Source organism: Mchenga conophoros, linkage group LG20, assembly GCF_057382185.1.
Source record: "Mchenga conophoros isolate Kocher_MC1m ecotype Shallow Benthic linkage group LG20, M_conophoros_male_GT1.1, whole genome shotgun sequence".
Classification (NCBI taxonomy): Eukaryota; Metazoa; Chordata; class Actinopteri; order Cichliformes; family Cichlidae; genus Mchenga; species Mchenga conophoros.
The window spans coordinates 28,439,163-28,458,343 of NC_140545.1; the positions used below are offsets into that span (position 1 = coordinate 28,439,163).

Here is a 19,181-nt window from a genome sequence, read left to right on the forward strand (position 1 = left end):
CTGTTTATGCTGAGTCTGAGTCTGCAGAGGGTCCCGGTGATGTGGAAGACATCATGCCTCGTCCCTGTACCAAAGACGCCTCGTCCCAGTGGCCCCCAGGATTACAGGCCCGTGGCATTGACCTCCCACATCATGAAGACCCTGGAAAGGCTCATCCTGGACCAGCTGCGACCCATAGTAAGACCACATCTGGATCCCCTTCAGTTCGCTTATCAGCCTCGTCTCGGAACTGAGGACGCCATCATCTACCTGCTCAATCGTGTCTACACCCATCTGGACCAGCCGGCGAGCACTGTGAGGGTCATGTTTTTTGACTTTTCCAGTGCTTTCAACACCATCAGGCCGACCCTCCTGGGTGATAAGTTAGCAGCGATGCAGGTGGATGCTTCTCTGGTGTCCTGGATTGTTGATTACCTGACAGGAAGACCACAATATGTACGTCTCCCACAGTGTGTGTCTGACAAGGTGATCAGCAACACAGGGGCACCACAGGGGACTGTCCTCTCCCCCTTCCTCTTCACCCTCTACACCACAGACTTCAGCCACTGCACAGAGACCTGCCATATTCAGAAGTTTTCTGATGACTCTGCGGTGGTTGGATGCATCAGCAGGGATGATGAGACAGAGTACCGGGCTGTGGTCGACTCCTTTGTCACGTGGTGTGAGCAGAATCATCTGCAGCTCAATGTGGCAAAGACCAAGGAACTGATCGTGGACTTCAGGAAGACCAGGAAACACTTGACCCCTGTTTCAATTCAGGGGGTCAGTGTTGACATTGTGGAGGACTATAAATACCTTGGAGTACACATTGACAATAAACTGGACTGGGCTAAAAACACCACAGCACTTTACAGGAAGGGCCAGAGTCGTCTCTATTTTTTGAGGCGACTGAGGTCCTTCAACATCTGCCAGAAAATGCTGAGGATTTTCTATGAGTCTGTTGTGGCCAGTGCGATCCTCTATGCTGTTGCATGCTGGGGGAGCAGGCTGAGGGTCGCAGATGCCAACAGACTTAATAAACTGATCCGTAAGGCCAGCAATGTTGTGGGGATGGAGCTGGACTCCCTCAAGGTGGTGTCGGAGAGGCGGATGCTGTCCAAGATAAAGACAATGTTGGATAACACCTCCCACCCACTCCATGACATGTTGGTCAGTCACAGGAGCTCGTTCAGTGAGAGACTGAGATTACCGAAAAGCACCACTGAACGACACAGGAAACCATTCCTGCCTGTGGCCATCTCCCTGTACAACGCATCCACTTAACACACTGTTTGCTGCTACAGCTACACATGTTTCTTGTTCAGCTATTTATTTATGAGTGACTTATGTATGTATGTATGTATGTATGTATATATATGTATATATTGTACTATTCTTAGTTAGTGTATTGTCTGTCTTGTCTTAATGTTGGTTTAAAATGGAGCACTGTAACAAAAAATAATTTCCCCCAGGGATCAATAAAGTATTCTGATTCTGATTCTGATTCTGAAATCAAATCAAAATTTATTTATATAGCACATATTAAAAACAACAGTGTTGACCATAGTGCTTCACAGTCAATAAAAACATGAGACAGTTAAAACAAACAATAGAAGAGGACAACAAACAATAGGTAACAACGCAACAAGCTAAAACAGCCAACTAGACAGAATCAAAAGCCAAAGTAAAAAAATAAGTTTTAAGACGTAATTTAAAAGACTGGATAGACTCGGCAGTGCGAATATGAACGGGGAGGTTAGTGGAAATAACAGTGACTTAGTAGTCATTATAATGTGTTTGCAAATTTGCAAATGTATGAAGATCATGGCTGCTCTCCTCGAAATAAGCTGCCTTTATAAGTTACAGTATCAGTATTGATATGCAGGCCCTGTATCGGATCACTACCAAAATTTGCAATATCATCGCATAGCACTAGTGGGGGGGAGACCTCATGATAAAATGATGGAGATGAGATGTGAATGGGCAAAAAAATAAAATAAAATAAGAATCTTTACTTCAGTGACCTTTTTGTTGCCGTCATTTTTCCCGTTACCCAGCGGGTCAGTGGAAGTGCTGCCTGACAAGCAGATGTCAGGGAGAAATCTCACAACAGCGGCTGTATCGTGGGCATGCGCAGTAGAGTGGCTACAGTGCTAGCAGCTGAGTTGTGTGTGCAGTTATTTAAAGACATTTAAAATGGCTAGTTGTTCTTGGGCAGAAAACATACTCCAGCTCCTCCGTAAAATGAATAACTTTTATTTACCAGGTATGCGGGTGGCAGTAAGAGAAAGGATGAAACGGATGAAGGCAGTTTGATAAGTAACCACGTCTATATTTCTCTCCACAGGTTCGTGTCGTTCAAGCTGCTTTCGTTTTGAGATTGAAGGAGCCCAGGTCGGCTGGATACCTCCTCACGTAGCTTCGCTTTTAGCACGCTATCCAGACGTGTTCAGTCCGCCACACCAGGGTGCAGTGACCCTCTGCCACGGCCTGGACTCGTACGAAAAGAGATCCGAGGCTGTGAGTCATGTACTGCAAGCTCTCAGACAGGAGCCCTCTTTAACCTGCCTTAAAGGATGGAGAGATGAGGTGAGGCGCGCAAGTCAAACGTGTCTTTGTGTGGTTTTTCACTGGAAGCATTACATACTCTTTACCCGTGGCCAACTGTATCACGAGTTGTAAAACCAAGCCTGACCCCCAGCCCTGTGCCAAAGTCAGAATTTACTAAAAACCTTTCAACTTTGCAAGCAACGTTCCCTCTAATTTTTCATGTGTCTGAGCGAACACACAAACTCCCTGAGCGGTCCCTTGGACCACTGTGAGCAACAGCAGACATGTCTACTGTGGTCACGCCAGCATCGAATCCATCCAAATTATATGGTTTATTAAAATAAGCAAATTACAGCATTTACATTTATGTTAGACTACTTTTAATTAACTGCTTTAGCCCACTTACACGGGCGCAGCCAGTCACTTACTGACTAACACTGCAAAACAGAATTGTTAAGTTTCAATTGTAATTTTTTTTTGTGCGCAACGCAGATTTTTTGTGTGCAGAGACCGCGCCAGCAGTGCGCAATTGCGCACGCGCGCAGCTTAGAGGGAACATTGTTTGCAAGTGTGTCCTCACTGCAACATCTGAGACTCAAGTACGCGCAAATGTAGAGGAAGTAGTGTTTGTAGGAACTGAAGGGTTCCTACAAACCTTTGGCGTTGTGGGTGGATTACACTGTCCTCTGTTTTGTGATACAATTTGTCCTGTTTTCTAAATCCAACATGAAAGTGAATTTTTTTTAAAATTTTGTGACTCCAATTCCAGCTATAAAGTGTGTTTTGATTTCTAGGCCTATGCCCTACAATAAACACTGCTTTGAAAACGTTTTTGCCACCTTTCTTAGCATTAGTTTTTATGTGCCTAGGCCTAAGTGAAAGTGTGTGTGTGTGTGTGTGTGGGGGGGGGGGGAAGAGTCATATTTCTGTTCCACTAGTACCTACTTGGCTCCACTTGGCTCGACTCGGTTTTTTGGGTTTTCCATTGGGTAGTAGTTCCTTATTCCAGGTACTTTTTTACTATCTGTTGGGATTCCAAGTGAGCAGAGTCGATCCAAAAATGTGACATTGGTAGACTGCATTCCACCGATTGCCAGTCAGTGACATCACTCAGTGCTGTGGGGGGGCTCCCACGCAAATGCAAAGCAGAAGATGAAGCATCGCCAAACTAACTTCGTTCCAAGCCAAAGACAAGAAAATATGATGAACAGCCCCTGCTGACTTCAGCACATCCAAGGAGGAACAGTTCATTGATCTAACCTCTGATTCAACAAATAGGCTGCAGTTTAGGAGGCTGTGCGAAGATTTTCTTGTAAAACAAAGGAGCCTAGTGAAAAAAAAAGTTTGGGAACCACTGACTCAATGTCACATAAAAGCAAGTCCTTCACAAAAATCAAACCTGCCATTTTTGTAATTGGGGAAGTGTCTACGCAAAAACCAATACCTTAGACCAATCATGATATGCATATTTATTTGGTCTTGGTGACTGATGATAGCAGGAACCAGGCAGAACAACCTGAAATGAGAATGTGTACCAGGAGATCTGTGAGCTGATGGCTGCTCAGGGATACCAGAGGACGTACAAGAGCAATCTCAACAAAAACCTATCAAATATAAAAGCGATTGCAGGACCATCAAGGACCACCACAGTCAGAGTGGTTCGATTGGAAATGGTTCAATCAAATGGACTGCATCTGCAGGCACTGACCGGCAAGCAACAGGAGGAAGATTGGGCTTGACTCGGCTACAGCATTGTTGGAAACCATAATGAGGATGGTGAGTTCTTTATGGGTTAATGCGTCTTTTATGCTAATTATCCTCACTTTGAACTCACAAGAATATTTTAAAGGTAATACCATTGTCTCCTATATGCAGACAATAACCTAGATGGTTAACTATCAACTCTAACTCCAAGTAGTCACTTCCAAGAACAAAATATTTTTAGCTCCAAGTGCATTTCCACAATATTGTTGTTAAACTGGCTTTCATTAACCATCTCCCATTTCTGCCTTTCGCAAGAGGAAGAGGACCCACACCAAACCGGACCTGACAAGTGTACTTGAAGAGATGCATGCTCAGTGTCCTAAATCTGGCCCACCATGAACAGCACAATCGATTTGCTTCTCAGTGAGAGATGTAAGGCAATGGAGCAAGAAGCCATCTTCCAGAGGAAGGAGATTACAGAGTGCTACCTTCATCCAGGCATTCCTCTTTGTGCTGGGTGAGCTTGTACAGGCAATGAGTTGCCAGCATGAGTGACATTTTTACCCCTCAGCTATGAAAGGCTGATGTGGTATCGTCGTCACCCTGTTGGCGAGCGTGCAGCATGGACTCCTAATTTTGTAAATGTGATAACTCAAGAAGGAAGTCACGTAGGACATTTAAATTGAAACCATAGGTGCAACTACTAAAAATCGGGGACAGGTTTAAATCTCAGTGACCTTGACTTGAAAGGTCAGAGGTCAAGTTTTCTGAAAATCTTGTGAAAGCAATAACTCAAAAATGTTGGATTTTGAAATTAATACCATAGGTGTGGCTAGTAGGAGGCTGAGGGGTAGCACTGGCAGTCACCAGTATTTTTACATCATGAATGCAATAAATGTATATAGTTTAACTTTTCAGCCTTCATTTTGCACATTGTAAATCGTTTGGATTTTGCTGCTGACTATAATAAAGAATTCAGTGACCATTGTGTATGTGAGTTTTTTTTGTTTTGTTTTTTTTTTGGGGGGGGTTGTCTGTTACAACACCAGTAGGAAAAAAGTATGAACCAAACAATTATCAGTGAAATTTTGGTGCAATGACAGCTCATTTGTAATAAAAAGTAACCAAAAGAAATAATCTTCTTCGCCAGGTAAAGTCATCACAAAAAACACTATATTATTGGATGCGCCAATGCAGAAGATATTGCACATTTTAGTTATTGCAACAGTATATCAAGAAACTGTGTCATACTGGTGTCGGCATTTCCTATAACTCTGTTAGTGTTTAATAGGATTTAACATAACACAAACAAGTTAAATGTATCTTTTAACATTTAATTTGTATCACTGAATCTTGGTCACCAGGAAAAATAAAACTTAGAAACAAAGATGGAGACAGAACACAACTTTATTGTCAAAATTCATAGTGACATTAAACAGGAGTACGTTTGTGGGGACATGACTAGGAAGGCAACGGCACCTTCCCTTCAGTCTGCTGAAAGCATTATCAATAACCAGCCATGCTCAAATGATTTTCTTTTTTAAATGTCCAGTGTCATGAAATGGTTTCAAGAACAAGCTTTGCAAGGGACAAGCTGTGTCTCCAAGGATGTAATAGCTACCACACAAATGTTCTTGATGTGAGCTGGTAAGAGGTTTTCCCAGCTAGCTAACTCCCACAGTGTGAACATATTGGTATGGTATTCAGTTATATTGGAAAACAACCTAATCCAAGTTGAGTCTAGTTGAGTTGACTCAAGATGAGTAGGTACTAGTGGAAAAGAGGTTCATTTGTCCTCTAAACCTAAGAACTGGTTGTGCTACCCTTGGCAATGAGAACTGCAGTGCAAACCATTTGTCATGACTTGCAAGTGTATTAGAACATTATCATGCTGTATGGGTTATACAGCAGGATCATGCACTTCAGTTTCAGAGTACTATATGATATAGCAAAATAGTATTTTTTTTATTTTTATTTTTTATATACACACACACACATGCAACGGCAAGGGGGGAACAGCCCACCTGAGATTGGGAACTGACCTGAAAAACAGGAACATTGCAAAGCTTGAAACCTGGACTCTCTGTAGCCGATTACCAAGACTACGTAAAATACCCTTTGAGGATCTACTAGGTGATGTGAATGCAGCACTATGGACCATACCTACTGCAACCATCTGCAACTAACCAGCTGATCTACATCATGGCAGCAGTGATCAATGAGGTGCTTGGCTACAAGTAGAACAGCCACAAGGAGCAGTACAGTCCATGGAAAAGGAGGCTAAAGGCCAAGATCAAGGAAGCACGGAGGAAAGTTAGCCAACTATAGGAGCTGCAAAATGGTGCGATGAAGAAGGTGCCTAAGAAGTACAGCACGCTGTCTCTACCTGAGGCCTTGGAAACTACCAAGGAAAGACTGACAGCCTTGGCCAGCCGCTTTAAGAGGTACACCAGAAAGATAGAAGGCAGAACCATCCAAGGTATACAGAGACTGAGCAATACTGGAAGAGCATATGGGAGAAGGACACAACACATGACGGCAATGCTCAGTGGCTAGTGGATCTAAGAGCAAACCCCAGCAACCTCCCTGAACAGAGACCAGTAACCATTACAGTGGCAGACATCCAAGAAAAGGTCTCCAGTATGAAGAGTTGGACAGCACAAATGAACCAGCTGCTAGTGGATGAGAGACACCCAGAATGGTTAACCCCCAGAAGGAACCGGTTCCATCCATCTACCGGCCAATAACCTGCCTCAGTACCACATGGAAACTCCTGTCAAGCATCATAGCAGCTAAGACGAACAGACACATAGCTCGATAGCGGGGCACAGAAAGGGATTGGCAAGAGGAGGAGCCAAACGCGAGCTATTGGTAGACAGAGCAGTTGCCTGAGACTGCAAGACCAGGCTGACCAACTTATGCACTGTCTGGATTGATTACAAGAAGGCCTGTGGCTCGATGCCGCACACCTGGATCTTGGAATGCCTAGAACTATAAAAGGTCAACAGGATCCTAAGAGCCTTCATTCACTTGCTCAATGAATACCTCAGGCAGCAGAAACCCAAGAATGCAGAGAAAGAGGAGGCACCATTATGGAGGGACAGGCCTCTGCACGGTATGTACCACAGGCAGATAGAGGAAGTGGCTAACATCCAGAAATCCTACCAGTGGCTGGACAAAGCCGGACTGAAAGACAGCACAGATGCACTAATCATGGCAGCACAGGAACAAGCTCTGAGCACATAGAGGCTGGGGTCTACCACACCAGGCAAGACTCCAGATGCAGGTTGTGTAAAGATGCCCCTGAGACAATCCAGCACATAACAGCAGGGTGCAAGATGCTAGCCGGCATGGAGCACCATAACCAAGTGGCTGGCATAGTATACAGGAACATCTGTGCCGAGTATAACCTGGAAGTCCTCATTAGTGCCTCTGTGCTGTCTTCTAGTCCAGCTTTTTCAGCCACTGGTAGGATTTCTGGATATCAGCCACCTCCGCTATCTGCCAGTGGTACATACCGTGCAGGGGCCTGTCCTTCCATGATGGTTTCTCCTCTTCCTTTACTTTCTTGGGTTTCTGCTGCCTGAGGTATTCACTGAGCACGCAGTCAGGAAGATGGCCCCCTTCTTCCTGATGTATTCATGGATGTTCGTTGCCTCATCCTGGACTGTGGACACTCACTAGTCCCCGGCCTCCTTCCCTACGCTTAACATACAGCCCCAGGGTGCTGGACTTGGGGTGAAACCCTCCATGCATGGTCAGAAGTTTCCTGGTCTTGATGTCAGTGGCTCCTTTGGCCAGCTTATTAACCGAGCAGGGTGCCTGATCACGGGGTGTTGATAGCCTGGATCTTTTTCTTACCATTCAGTTGACTCCTCAGGACTTGCCTGACCCTCTGCAGGTACTCAGTGGTTGCAGCTTTCCTAGCGGCCTCTTCATGGTTCCCATTTACCTGTGGGATCCCCAGATACCTGTAGCTGTCCTCTATGTCTGCAATGTTGCCTTCTAGTAGTTCAATCCTGTCAGTTCTGGCTACCTTCCATTGTTATCATCAGACTACATTTCTCCAGTCTTAACAACATTCCGATGTCGTTCCTGTAGATAGATCCTGGTGGTGTGGATCAATGAATCAATGTCACGTTCACTCTTGGCATACAGCTTAATTTCATCCATGTAGAGGAGGTGGCAACAGCTCCATTCTGTAGCCAGTATCTGTAGCCAGTCTTGTTAACGGTGTCACTGAGGGGGTTCAGGCCTATGCAGAACAGCAGTAGATCCCGCACTTGATGTTAACTTGTGATATTGGCTTGAAGTTGGGCTCTAGTGTGAATATATATATATGTGTGTATATATATATATATATATATGTATATTAGGGGTGCAACGATACACAAAATTCACGGTTCGGTTCGGTTCGATACTTTGGTGTCACGGTTCGATATTTTTTCGATACAAAAAAATGTTCATGCATTTTTAATTTGTCATTTATTAAAATTATAAATATATATTTTAACTCAAAAGTACAGTTTTTAAATTTAACCCTAACCCTTGTGCGTGTTTTTTATTTTGACAGCGAATGCGCACCTGCGGACCACTTATGTGCAGCCCTGGTTATTTAGCTCATCATATTGCAGCCACAGAAATTCTTTTGTCCATGAAACCATAAAGCTGCACTTTCTTTTTGCCTTATAGTCTGATTTGTCATAACTTCTCCGTTTTGTGGTAAGCTTTTCTTTGGCTGTCACTTCTTCACCCTGACCTGTCTTATTTGGCTCAGCAGAACTGAAATGCTTTTACACACGCACTCACATAAGCTCAGCGATTCTCTGCGCGATCAACCTCTCACATGTTTAAGCTGCGGGAGATTTCACTTGTCATGTTTGCATAGTAAGCTAACGATTAATAAGACGATGTCAGAGGAATTGGTGCACAAATTATCATCACTCACAGATCAGTGCTGTCGCTCTCTATACACAGTTCGCACGATTGCAAAGTGAAAGCAAAAAAACAAGCGCAAATTCAAACGCGACTTCAATATGTCACATATTGACAGTGGCTCACCGATGCCAATGACATAATTACCCAGCTACATTTCTGAAAGAATGCAAAAGCATTGACATATATTTTTCCTACAATAGCCCGACGGGCAGGGAAGAGATAGATTTTGGTAGCCCGACTGAAAAAATCGCTAGCCCCGGGACGTCGGGCTAGCGATATTGCGAGCCCTGTATCTGATTGAGGAATCACTCATCTTTGGAAAAGAGAGTTTATTACAGAGAAATGTCTCTTTCCAAAATAAAAGCTATACTATCCGCTTCTTCTGGGCTATATTCTCAGCAGCATAAGGAGAATCATGTGCTAACAGCTGTCTAAATGACTCGGCTAAAGTTAGTAGCATGCTTGCTTTTTGTTGTCTGCTTCCACTTGTCTTTGCACTAGGATGATGTCGGCGTAAATGTGCAGTCATATTCGTTGTGTTCCCACTAGTGCTTTCAGGTTAATCTCGTTGAAATGACCTTAACGCCACAACACGGCAAATCTCCGTTAACGAGCTACCACCCATCGCTCCGTGCATGGGGCTAGACGGCCAACACGTTAACGAGCTAACTGCGCTAACACACTAGTTCACACCAATGTAATTGAGCATTGCATGGCACATCCAACATACTGTTTTACTTTAGTCCATGACTCGCTTACCTTCAGGGTCATATGTCACATGAAAACCAAAATAATTCCAAACGCCAGATCTGAATGAGGTTCAATTTGCCTGTTGCAAGGAGAGCTTAACTTCTGTCTCGCTAGCTTGCCCTGCGCTCTTCCTTCTGACTATGCTGTCTGTGTTGAACGCTCAGTGGATCTGCGCTGGACAGTGCAGCCTAGGCGGAGTAGTCAAACACAGATTCACTGAGCGCTCAACACAGACAGCATCGTCAGAAGGAAAATTGATAAAATAAATTACAAATGTTGTATTGTTCGATACATATGCGTACCGAACCGAAAGCACTGTATCGAACGGTTCAATATCGATACGAATATCGTTGCACCCCTAATATATATATATATATATATATATATATATACACATGCATATAGTGATTAGATTGCTCAGATAATAATAAAGTATAATAGTCCAGCCTAGAATTAATAAACATGAACACGCTTTTCAACATCACTCTGAGAAATGATGTTTCTAATTTTTTGCAATATCTTGCAAATAAAAAAAAAGCACTCCCACATATTTTATTAAAGTGCATGTTAAAGGACATGTGCTGGTCAAATTAGCTCCAAGATTTAGCACAGTGTTAATGAAGGCAAAGGTAATGCCTTAGCAGTATTTGATTAAAAACCCTGCTTATGAGGATTTAAGACCAAGTAGAAAAGCATCAGTTTGATCTGACTGTAGGAGAAGAAAATTACACAATTACACAATCCCACACAACATCCAGCCCATAAAGGGCTGGATGTTGTGTGGGATTATGGGATTATGTAAATGTATCTATTTAAATAATCCCACTAACTGCATGACTTTGACTGGTGGAAGAAGCCGGAGAACCTGGAGAGAACCCATGCAGACACAAGGAGAACATGCAAACTTCATAAAGAAAAGCCCCGCCAGATGGTGGAGTCAAGCCCAGCAGCTTCTTGCTGTGTGGCAAGAGTCCTAACCACCATGCTAACCAAATTGCATTGCATTACATTTTGGCTTTGGGTTCAGTTGTTTACTTCTCTGAATGGTTATAAGCAGGTGGAATGAAAAGGGCAAAGCAAGATAGTTTCACTGTCTTAAATATAGGTGGAAGGTGTGAAAAAATGTTCAAGGTTAAATCAACTTACATGTTCTCACTTATAACACTAAAACATCTGTTCTTTCAGAAATACAGTGTAATGCCCAGATTTTCAGACTGCCCTTTGATGTGGATGGAAAGAGCAGCTACAAGTAGGTTTTGGAGCACCGTCTCAGGCTTTTATATTATACCTGTGTTTGAGCTGTATGAGCAGACCATGCTGCTACACTGCAGGTCTCTTTGGGGTGAAGCGGTATGGAGTTCATATCAATGGCTACACTGTCAGTGACAGTCAGGAGGTTTGTATGTGGTTGGCACGGCGCTCCCACACCAAGCAGACGTACCCTGGGCTCCTGGATAACATGGTAAGAATAGACTGAAACACTGACATACGAGACAGTGTGATGAAAGCATTGGTGCAGCATCTCATGTCAAGCTATTCCACTTCAGTTTCTTCAGCGTATTGCTTGTATCCTCAAAGGCAGCAGGTGGGCTGGCTGCTGGTGTTGGCATCAAACACACTCTGGTCAAAGAGTGTCAGGAGGAAGCCTGTGTTCCAGCAGCCATAGCTAAGAAGGCTCGTCCAGTTGCAACAGTAAGGTGAGCTTGATACACTGCTAAGAAGAAGGGGGTTAAAGAACAACGCTAAGGGTAGTCTACACTTTGTTTTCTTACTGACATATCTCCCGAAAAGACTCCAACTAACAGTGATTACACAGTAACAGATCAAAAGGCAAAAACAGAGCCTCCAGATCCCCACATAATAAGGGGGATGGGGCTGTGGAGATATATATATATATATATAAAAACACCTAGCTCACCCTCTGCGGGCGGTTTATCCTTCAAGCTCGGGTCCTCTACCAGAGGCCTGGGAGCTTGATGGTCCTGCACAGTATCTTAGCTGTTCCCAGGACTGCGCTCTTCTGGACAGAGATCTCCGATGTTGTTCCCGGGATCTGGTGGAGCCACTCACCTAGCTTGGGAGTCACCGCACCTAGTGCTCCGATTACCACAGGGACCACCGTTACCTTCACCTTCCACATCCTCTCGAGCTCTTCTCTGAGCCCTTGGTATTTCTCAAGTTTCTCGTGTTCCTTCTTTCTGATGTTGCTGTCATTCAGAACCGCTACATCGATCACTACGGCCGTCTTCTTCTGTTTGTCTACCACCACTATGTTTTGTGGTGGTTAGCCACCACCATTTTGTCCGTCTGTATCTGGAAGTCCCACAGGATCTTAGCTCGGTCATTCTCCACCACCCTTGGGGGCGTCTCCCATTTTGACCTCTGAACTTCCAGGCCATACTCGGCACAGATGTTTCTGTATACTATGCTGGCCACTTGGTTATGGCATTCCATGTATGCCCTGCCTGCTAGCATCTTGCACCCTGCTGTTATGTGCTGGATTATCTCAGGGGCATCTTTACACAGGGATGGGTACCGGTGGCACCGGTTCTGACATAAACGGTAGTAACCAGACCGAAAAGCAGCGCACATTTCGGTGCTTTATTTCGGTGCTTTTTTTTCCTGAGCTGTGATACACTTCTAGCCAATCATTTTACGTTTCCGAGGATAGTAGGCGGGGCCGGGTACGTACATTCTGTTAGAGCAGAGCTACAGATTAAAAATGTCCAAGGCGAAGCGGTCAAAAGTCTGGCTGTACTTCACAGCAAAATAAGCAAACTCAGCAGCCTGCAACAAGTGCTTTAAGCTGATACTGTGATACTGTGCAAAGGAGGTAACACCTCAAATCCGATGAAACACCTGGCGACGCATAGCGTTTTTTTTAAAAAGCCCAGAAATGCGCCGTATTTGATAGCTTGCTGCGAGACCTCACACCGTGCACGTCGGGTGGGTTGCCAGTTATCGGACCCAGAGCAACATCCCCCAAAAACCCGAAGAATAGAGTCCTGGCCCCTAGCCCTGCCAGTGTAGCAGAAATGATGACGGATGATGATGCAGCAGCAGCCGTTCTTCTCTGCGTGAGTAGCTTCATGTTGTTTGTGTGTAATTTACGTTGAGTAGGCTAACCACGTTATTACATTAATGCATGTGAGGTGAACTAGCAAACATCATCATAGCTACATGCGGCTGTCTTCTTGTTTGATGGCAGATACTCCCTTCACCCTGGCCAAAAAGGCTAAAATGACCAAAGAAAAAGTGGGAAACAGTTAAACATGAGAGGTTTTTGGACAAAGTTTGTGTTTTTTCCATTGATTAAGCACTGCTTCCAGCCAAGAGTGATGCCATATATGCCACATAGCTGCAGAAAAGGCACACATTGTTATCTTTTTACAAAAAAACCCAGCTGAACATGAGAGGTTTTTGGACAAAGTTTGTGTTCTCCATTCTTTAAGCACCGGTTCGAGCACCGTTTAAGCACCGGCACCGTTTCAAAAGTACCGATTTGGCACCGGTATCGGATAAAACCTAAACGATACCCATCCCTACCTCTATGTCTGCAATGTTGCCTTCTAGTAGTTCGATCCCCTCAGTTCTGACTACCTTCCCTCTCTTTGTTATCATCCGACTACACTTCTCCAGCCCGAATGACATCCCGATGTCATTGCTGTATATCCTGGTCGTGTGGATCAGTGAATCAACGTCTCGTTCACTCTTGGCGTACAGCTTGATGTCATCCATGTACAGGAGGTGGCTGACAACTGCTCCGTTCCATAGTCGGTATCCGTAGCCAGTCTTGTTAATGATCTCACTGAGGGGGGTTCAGGCCTATGCAGAACAGCAGTGGGGACAGAGCATCTCCTTGGTAGATCCCGCACTTGATGGTGACTTGTGCTATGGGCTTGGAGTTGGCCTCTAGTGTTGTACGCCACATCCCCATTGAGTTCCTGATGAAGGCTCTCAGGGTCCCATTGATCTTGTACAATTCTAGGCATTCCAGTATCCAGCTGTGGGGCATTGAGTCATAGGCCTTCTTGTAACCAACCAGGCAGTGCACAGGTTGGTGACCCTGGTCTTGCAGTCTCGGCTGACTGTTCTGTCTACCAGTAGCTGGTGTTTTGCGCCTCTGGTATTCTTGCCAATCCCTTTCTGTGCCCCGCTCATGTATTGACCCATGTGCCTGTTCATCTTAGCCGATATGATGCTTGACAGGAGCTTCCATGTAGTACTGAGGCAGGTTATTGGTCGGTAGTTGGATGGGACCCATCCCTTCTTGGGGTCCTTGAGGATCAGGACCGTCCGACCTTTGGTTAGCCATTCCGGGTGTCTCTCGTCAACTAGCAGCTGGTTCATATGTGCTGCCAGATGCTCGTGGAGGGCAGTCAGCTTCTTCAGCCAGTAGGCGTGAACCATGTCGGGGCCTGGTGCTGTCCAACTCTTCATACTAGAGACCCTTGCTTGGATGTCTGCCACCGTGATGGTTACTGGACCCTGTTCAGGGAGGTTGCTATGGTCTGCCCTCAGATCCACTAGCCACTGAGCATTGCTGTTATGGGTTGTGTCCTTCTCCCATATGCTCTTCCAGTATTGCTCCGTCTCCAGCCTTGGTGGTGCTGTTCTCTTATTGTTCCCTTGCCACTGAGAGTACACCTTTGCTGGTTCTGTGGAGAACAGCTGGTTTATTCTCCTGCCTTCTATCTCTTGTGTACCTCCTCAAGCAGCTGGCCAAGGCTGTGAATCTTTGCTTGGCAGTTTCCAAGGCCTCAGGTATGGACAGCTTGCTGTACTTTTTTTATGCACCTTCTTTGTCGCACCTTTCTGCAATTCTGTTAGTTGGCTAACCTCCCTCCGTGCTAATTTGATCTTGCCCTCTAGCCTCCTTCTCCATGGAGGGTACTGCCCCTTGTGGCTGTTCAACTTGTAGCCAAGCATCTCACTGATCACTGCTGCCGTATTGTAGATCAGCTTGTTAGTGTCGGTAAGCGTGGCTGTAGGTATCATCCGTAGTGCTGCATTAACATCATCTAGCAGACCTTCTGAGGGTACTTCACGTAATCTTGGTAACCGGCTACGGGGGATCCAGGTTTCAAGCTTGGCCATGATCCTATCTTTCAGGTCAGTTCCTCTCGCACTCAACGATCCTTCTCCTATCGCACTTGGGGCTTTGTACCCAATCTCCCCCCTGACCTGGCGTCCTGGCTCCCCCTTGCCGTAGCATTTATGTTGTACCTCGTCAATCTCTAGCTGTGAGAGTAGTCCCTTCTTTCGAATGTTGGAACACTGAGCTACTAGTTGTTTCGCCGTCATTGTGGATGTTGGGTATCGAAGAATCCATAGGTCCCTCATCCTATTCATGTAACCAATTCCGCCAGGGTTACTTGCGTAGTAGCATTCCAACAACGCCCTGTTTTCGTCTCTAGTAGCCCGCTTCTCGTCAGGGTGCCCTGGTTCCTCAACACCTGACGCGGACCTCGTTGATCCGGGCGACGACCGAGCCGGCATGCCTTCATATTTATGTGTCTCGCTCATGTCTGCAGTAGGCTCACTTAGCATATGGGGTCTAGCTTTAGGACCCTTACTGGATACAGACGCCCCAGGCGGGGATCGAACTTGCGATCCTCTGCTCCTATATATATTAGGGGTGCAACGATATTCGTATCGATATTGAACCGTTCGATACAGTGCTTTCGGTTCGGTACGCATATGTATCGAACAATATAACATTTGTAATTTATTTTATCAACTTTCCTTCTGACGATGCTGTCTGTGTTGAGCGCTCAGTGAATCTGCGTTCGACTACTCCGCCTAGGCTGCACTGTCGAGCGCAGATCCACTGAGCGCTCAACACAGACAGCATAGTCAGAAGGAAGAGCGCAGGGCAAGCTAGCAAGTCAGAAGTTAAGCTCTCCTTGCAACATGGACCTCCCCCACCCTCATTCAGATCTGGCGTTTGGAATTATTTTGGTTTTCATGTGACGTATGACCCTGAAGGTAAGCGAGTCATGGACTAAAGTAAAACAGTATGTTGGATGTGCCATGCAATGCTCAATTACATGGGTGGGAACTAGTGTGTTAGCACAGTTAGCTCGTTAACGTGTTGGCCGTCTAGCCCCATGCACGGGGCGATCGGCGGTAGCTCGTTAATGGAGATTTGCCGTGTTGTGGCGTTAAGGTCATTTCAACGAGATTAACCTGAAAGCACTAGTGGGAACACAACGAATATGACTGCACATTTACGCCGACATCATCCTAGTGCAAAGACAAAAACTACAAGCATGCTACTAACTTTAGCCGAGTCATTTAGACAGCTGTTAGCACATGATTCTCCTTATGCTGCTGAGAATATAGCCCAGAAGAAGCGGATAGTATAGCTTTTATTTTGGAAAGAGCCATTTCTCTGTAATAAACTCTCTTTTCCAAAGATGAGTGATTCCTCAATCAGATACAGGGCTCGCAATATCGCTAGCCCGACGTCCTGGGGCTAGCAATTTTTTCAGTCGGGCTACCAAAATCTATCTCTTCCCTGCCCGTCGGGCTATTGTAGGAAGGAAAAATATATGTCAATGCTTTTGCATTCTTTCAGAAATGTAGCTGGGTATTTATGTCATTGGCATCGGTGAGCCACTGTCAATATGTGACATATTGAAATCGCGTTTCAATATGCGCTTGTTTTTTTGCTTTCACTTTGCAATCGTGCGAACTGTGTATAGAGAGCGACAGCACTGATCTGTGAGTGATGATAATTTGTGCACCAATTCCTCTGACATCGTCTTATTAATCGTTAGCTTACTATGCAAACATGACAAGTGAAATCTCCCGCAGCAAGCTTAAACATGTGAGAGGTTGATCGCGCAGAGAATCGCTGAGCTTATGTGAGTGCGTGTGTAAAACCAGCAGCATATATATTTTAGTTCTGCTGAGCCAAATAAGACAGGTCAGGGTGAAGAAGTGACAGCCAAAGAAAAGCTTACCACAAAACGGAGAAGTTATGACAAATCAGACTATCAGGCAAAAAGAAAGTGCAGCTTTATGGTTTCATGGACAAAAGAATTTCTGTGGCTGCAATATGACGAGCTAAATAACCAGGGCTGCACATAAGTGGTCCGCAAGTGCGCATTCGCTGTCAAAATAAAAAACACGCACAAGGGTTAGGGTTAAATTTAAAAACTGTACTTTTGAGTTAAAATATATATTTATAATTTTAATAAATGACAAATTAAAAAGGCATGAACATTTTTTTTGTATCGAAAAAATATCGAACCGTGACACCAAAGTACCGAACCGAACCGAACTGTGAATTTTGTGTATCGTTGCACCCCTAATATATATATATATATTTATATATATATATATATATATATATATACATACATACATACATACATACATATATGTATGTATACAAAATGTGGAAGTTGAATTTGTTATTTTTATCAGTATATTTGTTGCTGGACAGTAACAGGAGTCACTGTGGAAAAGGCTCATTCCGCTGTGATGTACCACAGAAAACCATCAAACAGCTTCTGTCTATAAAACCAGAACTATTTTTATTTGCAATATCTTTTTACATTTCTACATTGTATTTTTGATTGTTGATTGTTTGATTGTGATCTACAGATCTGTCACTTCAAAGCCTGCGCAGCTGCTTAGAACCTCTCAGCAGCTGCAGCTCGATCGTGTTGCTATAACAGGCAGAACAAACACAAGTCTGTGAACACTGTTTTTGCATTAATTGGAATAGTGTGATAAAAATGAATTAAATACTGGGTATAAGAAAACATGCGTTTTAGTAGTCAGAATGGTAGAAGGGCACCGGTACTGGTGTTGATATACTGCAGCTTTGGTGTGGCTGGATCACAGCCTCACAGTGACACCTCTGGAAGAACCTCCTGTTCTGGAGAATCATTGCTTTATGAAACAGTTAGTTACATAATTGGATTTTCAAAGAGACAATTTAGCTGCCTTTGTTTTATTTTATTTTCAAGCTACACTTATGAGGATGAAGAGGGTGTGTTTCCAGAAAGCCAGTTTGTCTTTGATTTGGAACTTCCTTTGGAGTTTAAGCCCATAATAGGGGATGGAGAGGTGCAGGAGTTTTACCTCCTCCCCATAGATAAGGTTAGTGTTTTTCTCATACTATAATTTGGGAATTCAGCTTCTAGGAGCCAGTACTGCATGGGTTGAGATATAGATGACACAAAGATATAAAATATAGCATCTTGTTTCAGGTGAAGGAACTGCTGGTCACTGATGACTTCAAACCCAACTCTGCCATGGTAGTCTTGGACTTTCTCATAAGACACTCGTACATTGACCCTGACACAGGTTTGTGGGTGTTTGCAAAATGTCCAGTCAAAAAACCAGCTCACTGCCTTAGTTCTCTTTTTGTTATCATTTCAGAGCCGTACTATCAGGACTTTGTGACAGGACTCCACCAGATATTATAGAACGAAGATGAAGATTACTCACTGTGCCTGAGGCACCATATGTCATGTGGTGCCAACATTGTTGTTCACATTTACAGTTGCAAGAAACATCATAAAAATGTGAACTTTTCTTTAGTGTTTCTTCAGAAACACTAAAGAAAAGTCATACACTTTATTGTACAACATGTTAATATTAAATATAGTGAGTTATTATATTTCACAGGTGTTTTTCATGCAGTTTTGTTCAGTGGGTTCAGCCTGATAACTGCAGGTGAGTGGTTCAGAGGATGGCTGAACCACATGAGTGCTGGATCTAAGAATGACATGTAAGAGTTATCATGCACAACACTTTGCAGGTGTCATGCAGACCTCAGAGTAAATATGCTCTATATTATCTATAGTCATAGTACGACCTTTTAAGTTCAAAGTGCAATTTCAGTTTCTGCACTTCCACCCATTAAATGCAGTAATCATACTTGATTCAAATCTAGTCATCTCCTTATATACTGCAAGTCTATAGGATAAAAATGTAGAGAAGAAAAATATGTTATGTTATTCTTTTGAGTATGTAGAGCTCAAAGAGAAGATAAGCAACTTCATTAGAGTAAAGCACACATGGATATTTGCTGTGTAGGCGGGTGGTTTGTGGGATCCAGCACTGGTCACATAAACCTGACAGAGCGTGGAGCTGTGTTTGGTACAGCTGAAAAACTGTTTACACAGTGATATATACGACAATATACACATATAACACTCCAAAAGAAGAATGTTTTGAGATTCCTCACAGCAATAAAGTGGAACTTGCGAGTTCATCTTTATTTATTGGTGCTTTCTGTT

General features: G+C 44.1%; 1 protein-coding gene across 1 annotated transcript; it reads left to right on the forward strand.

Moving 5' to 3' along the window:
• Positions 1-2,105: 2,105 nt before the first annotated feature.
• tpk2 (thiamin pyrophosphokinase 2) lies at positions 2,106-19,156 on the forward strand. The gene is made up of 8 exons (XM_085259199.1): positions 2,106-2,245; positions 2,327-2,568; positions 11,107-11,170; positions 11,253-11,383; positions 11,500-11,618; positions 17,904-18,036; positions 18,147-18,243; positions 18,319-19,156. The coding sequence occupies exons 1-8, from the start codon at positions 2,176-2,178 to the stop codon at positions 18,363-18,365; spliced, it is 903 nt and encodes a 300-aa protein (XP_085115325.1). The 5' UTR covers positions 2,106-2,175; the 3' UTR covers positions 18,366-19,156.
• The last annotated feature ends 25 nt before the right edge of the window (positions 19,157-19,181 follow it).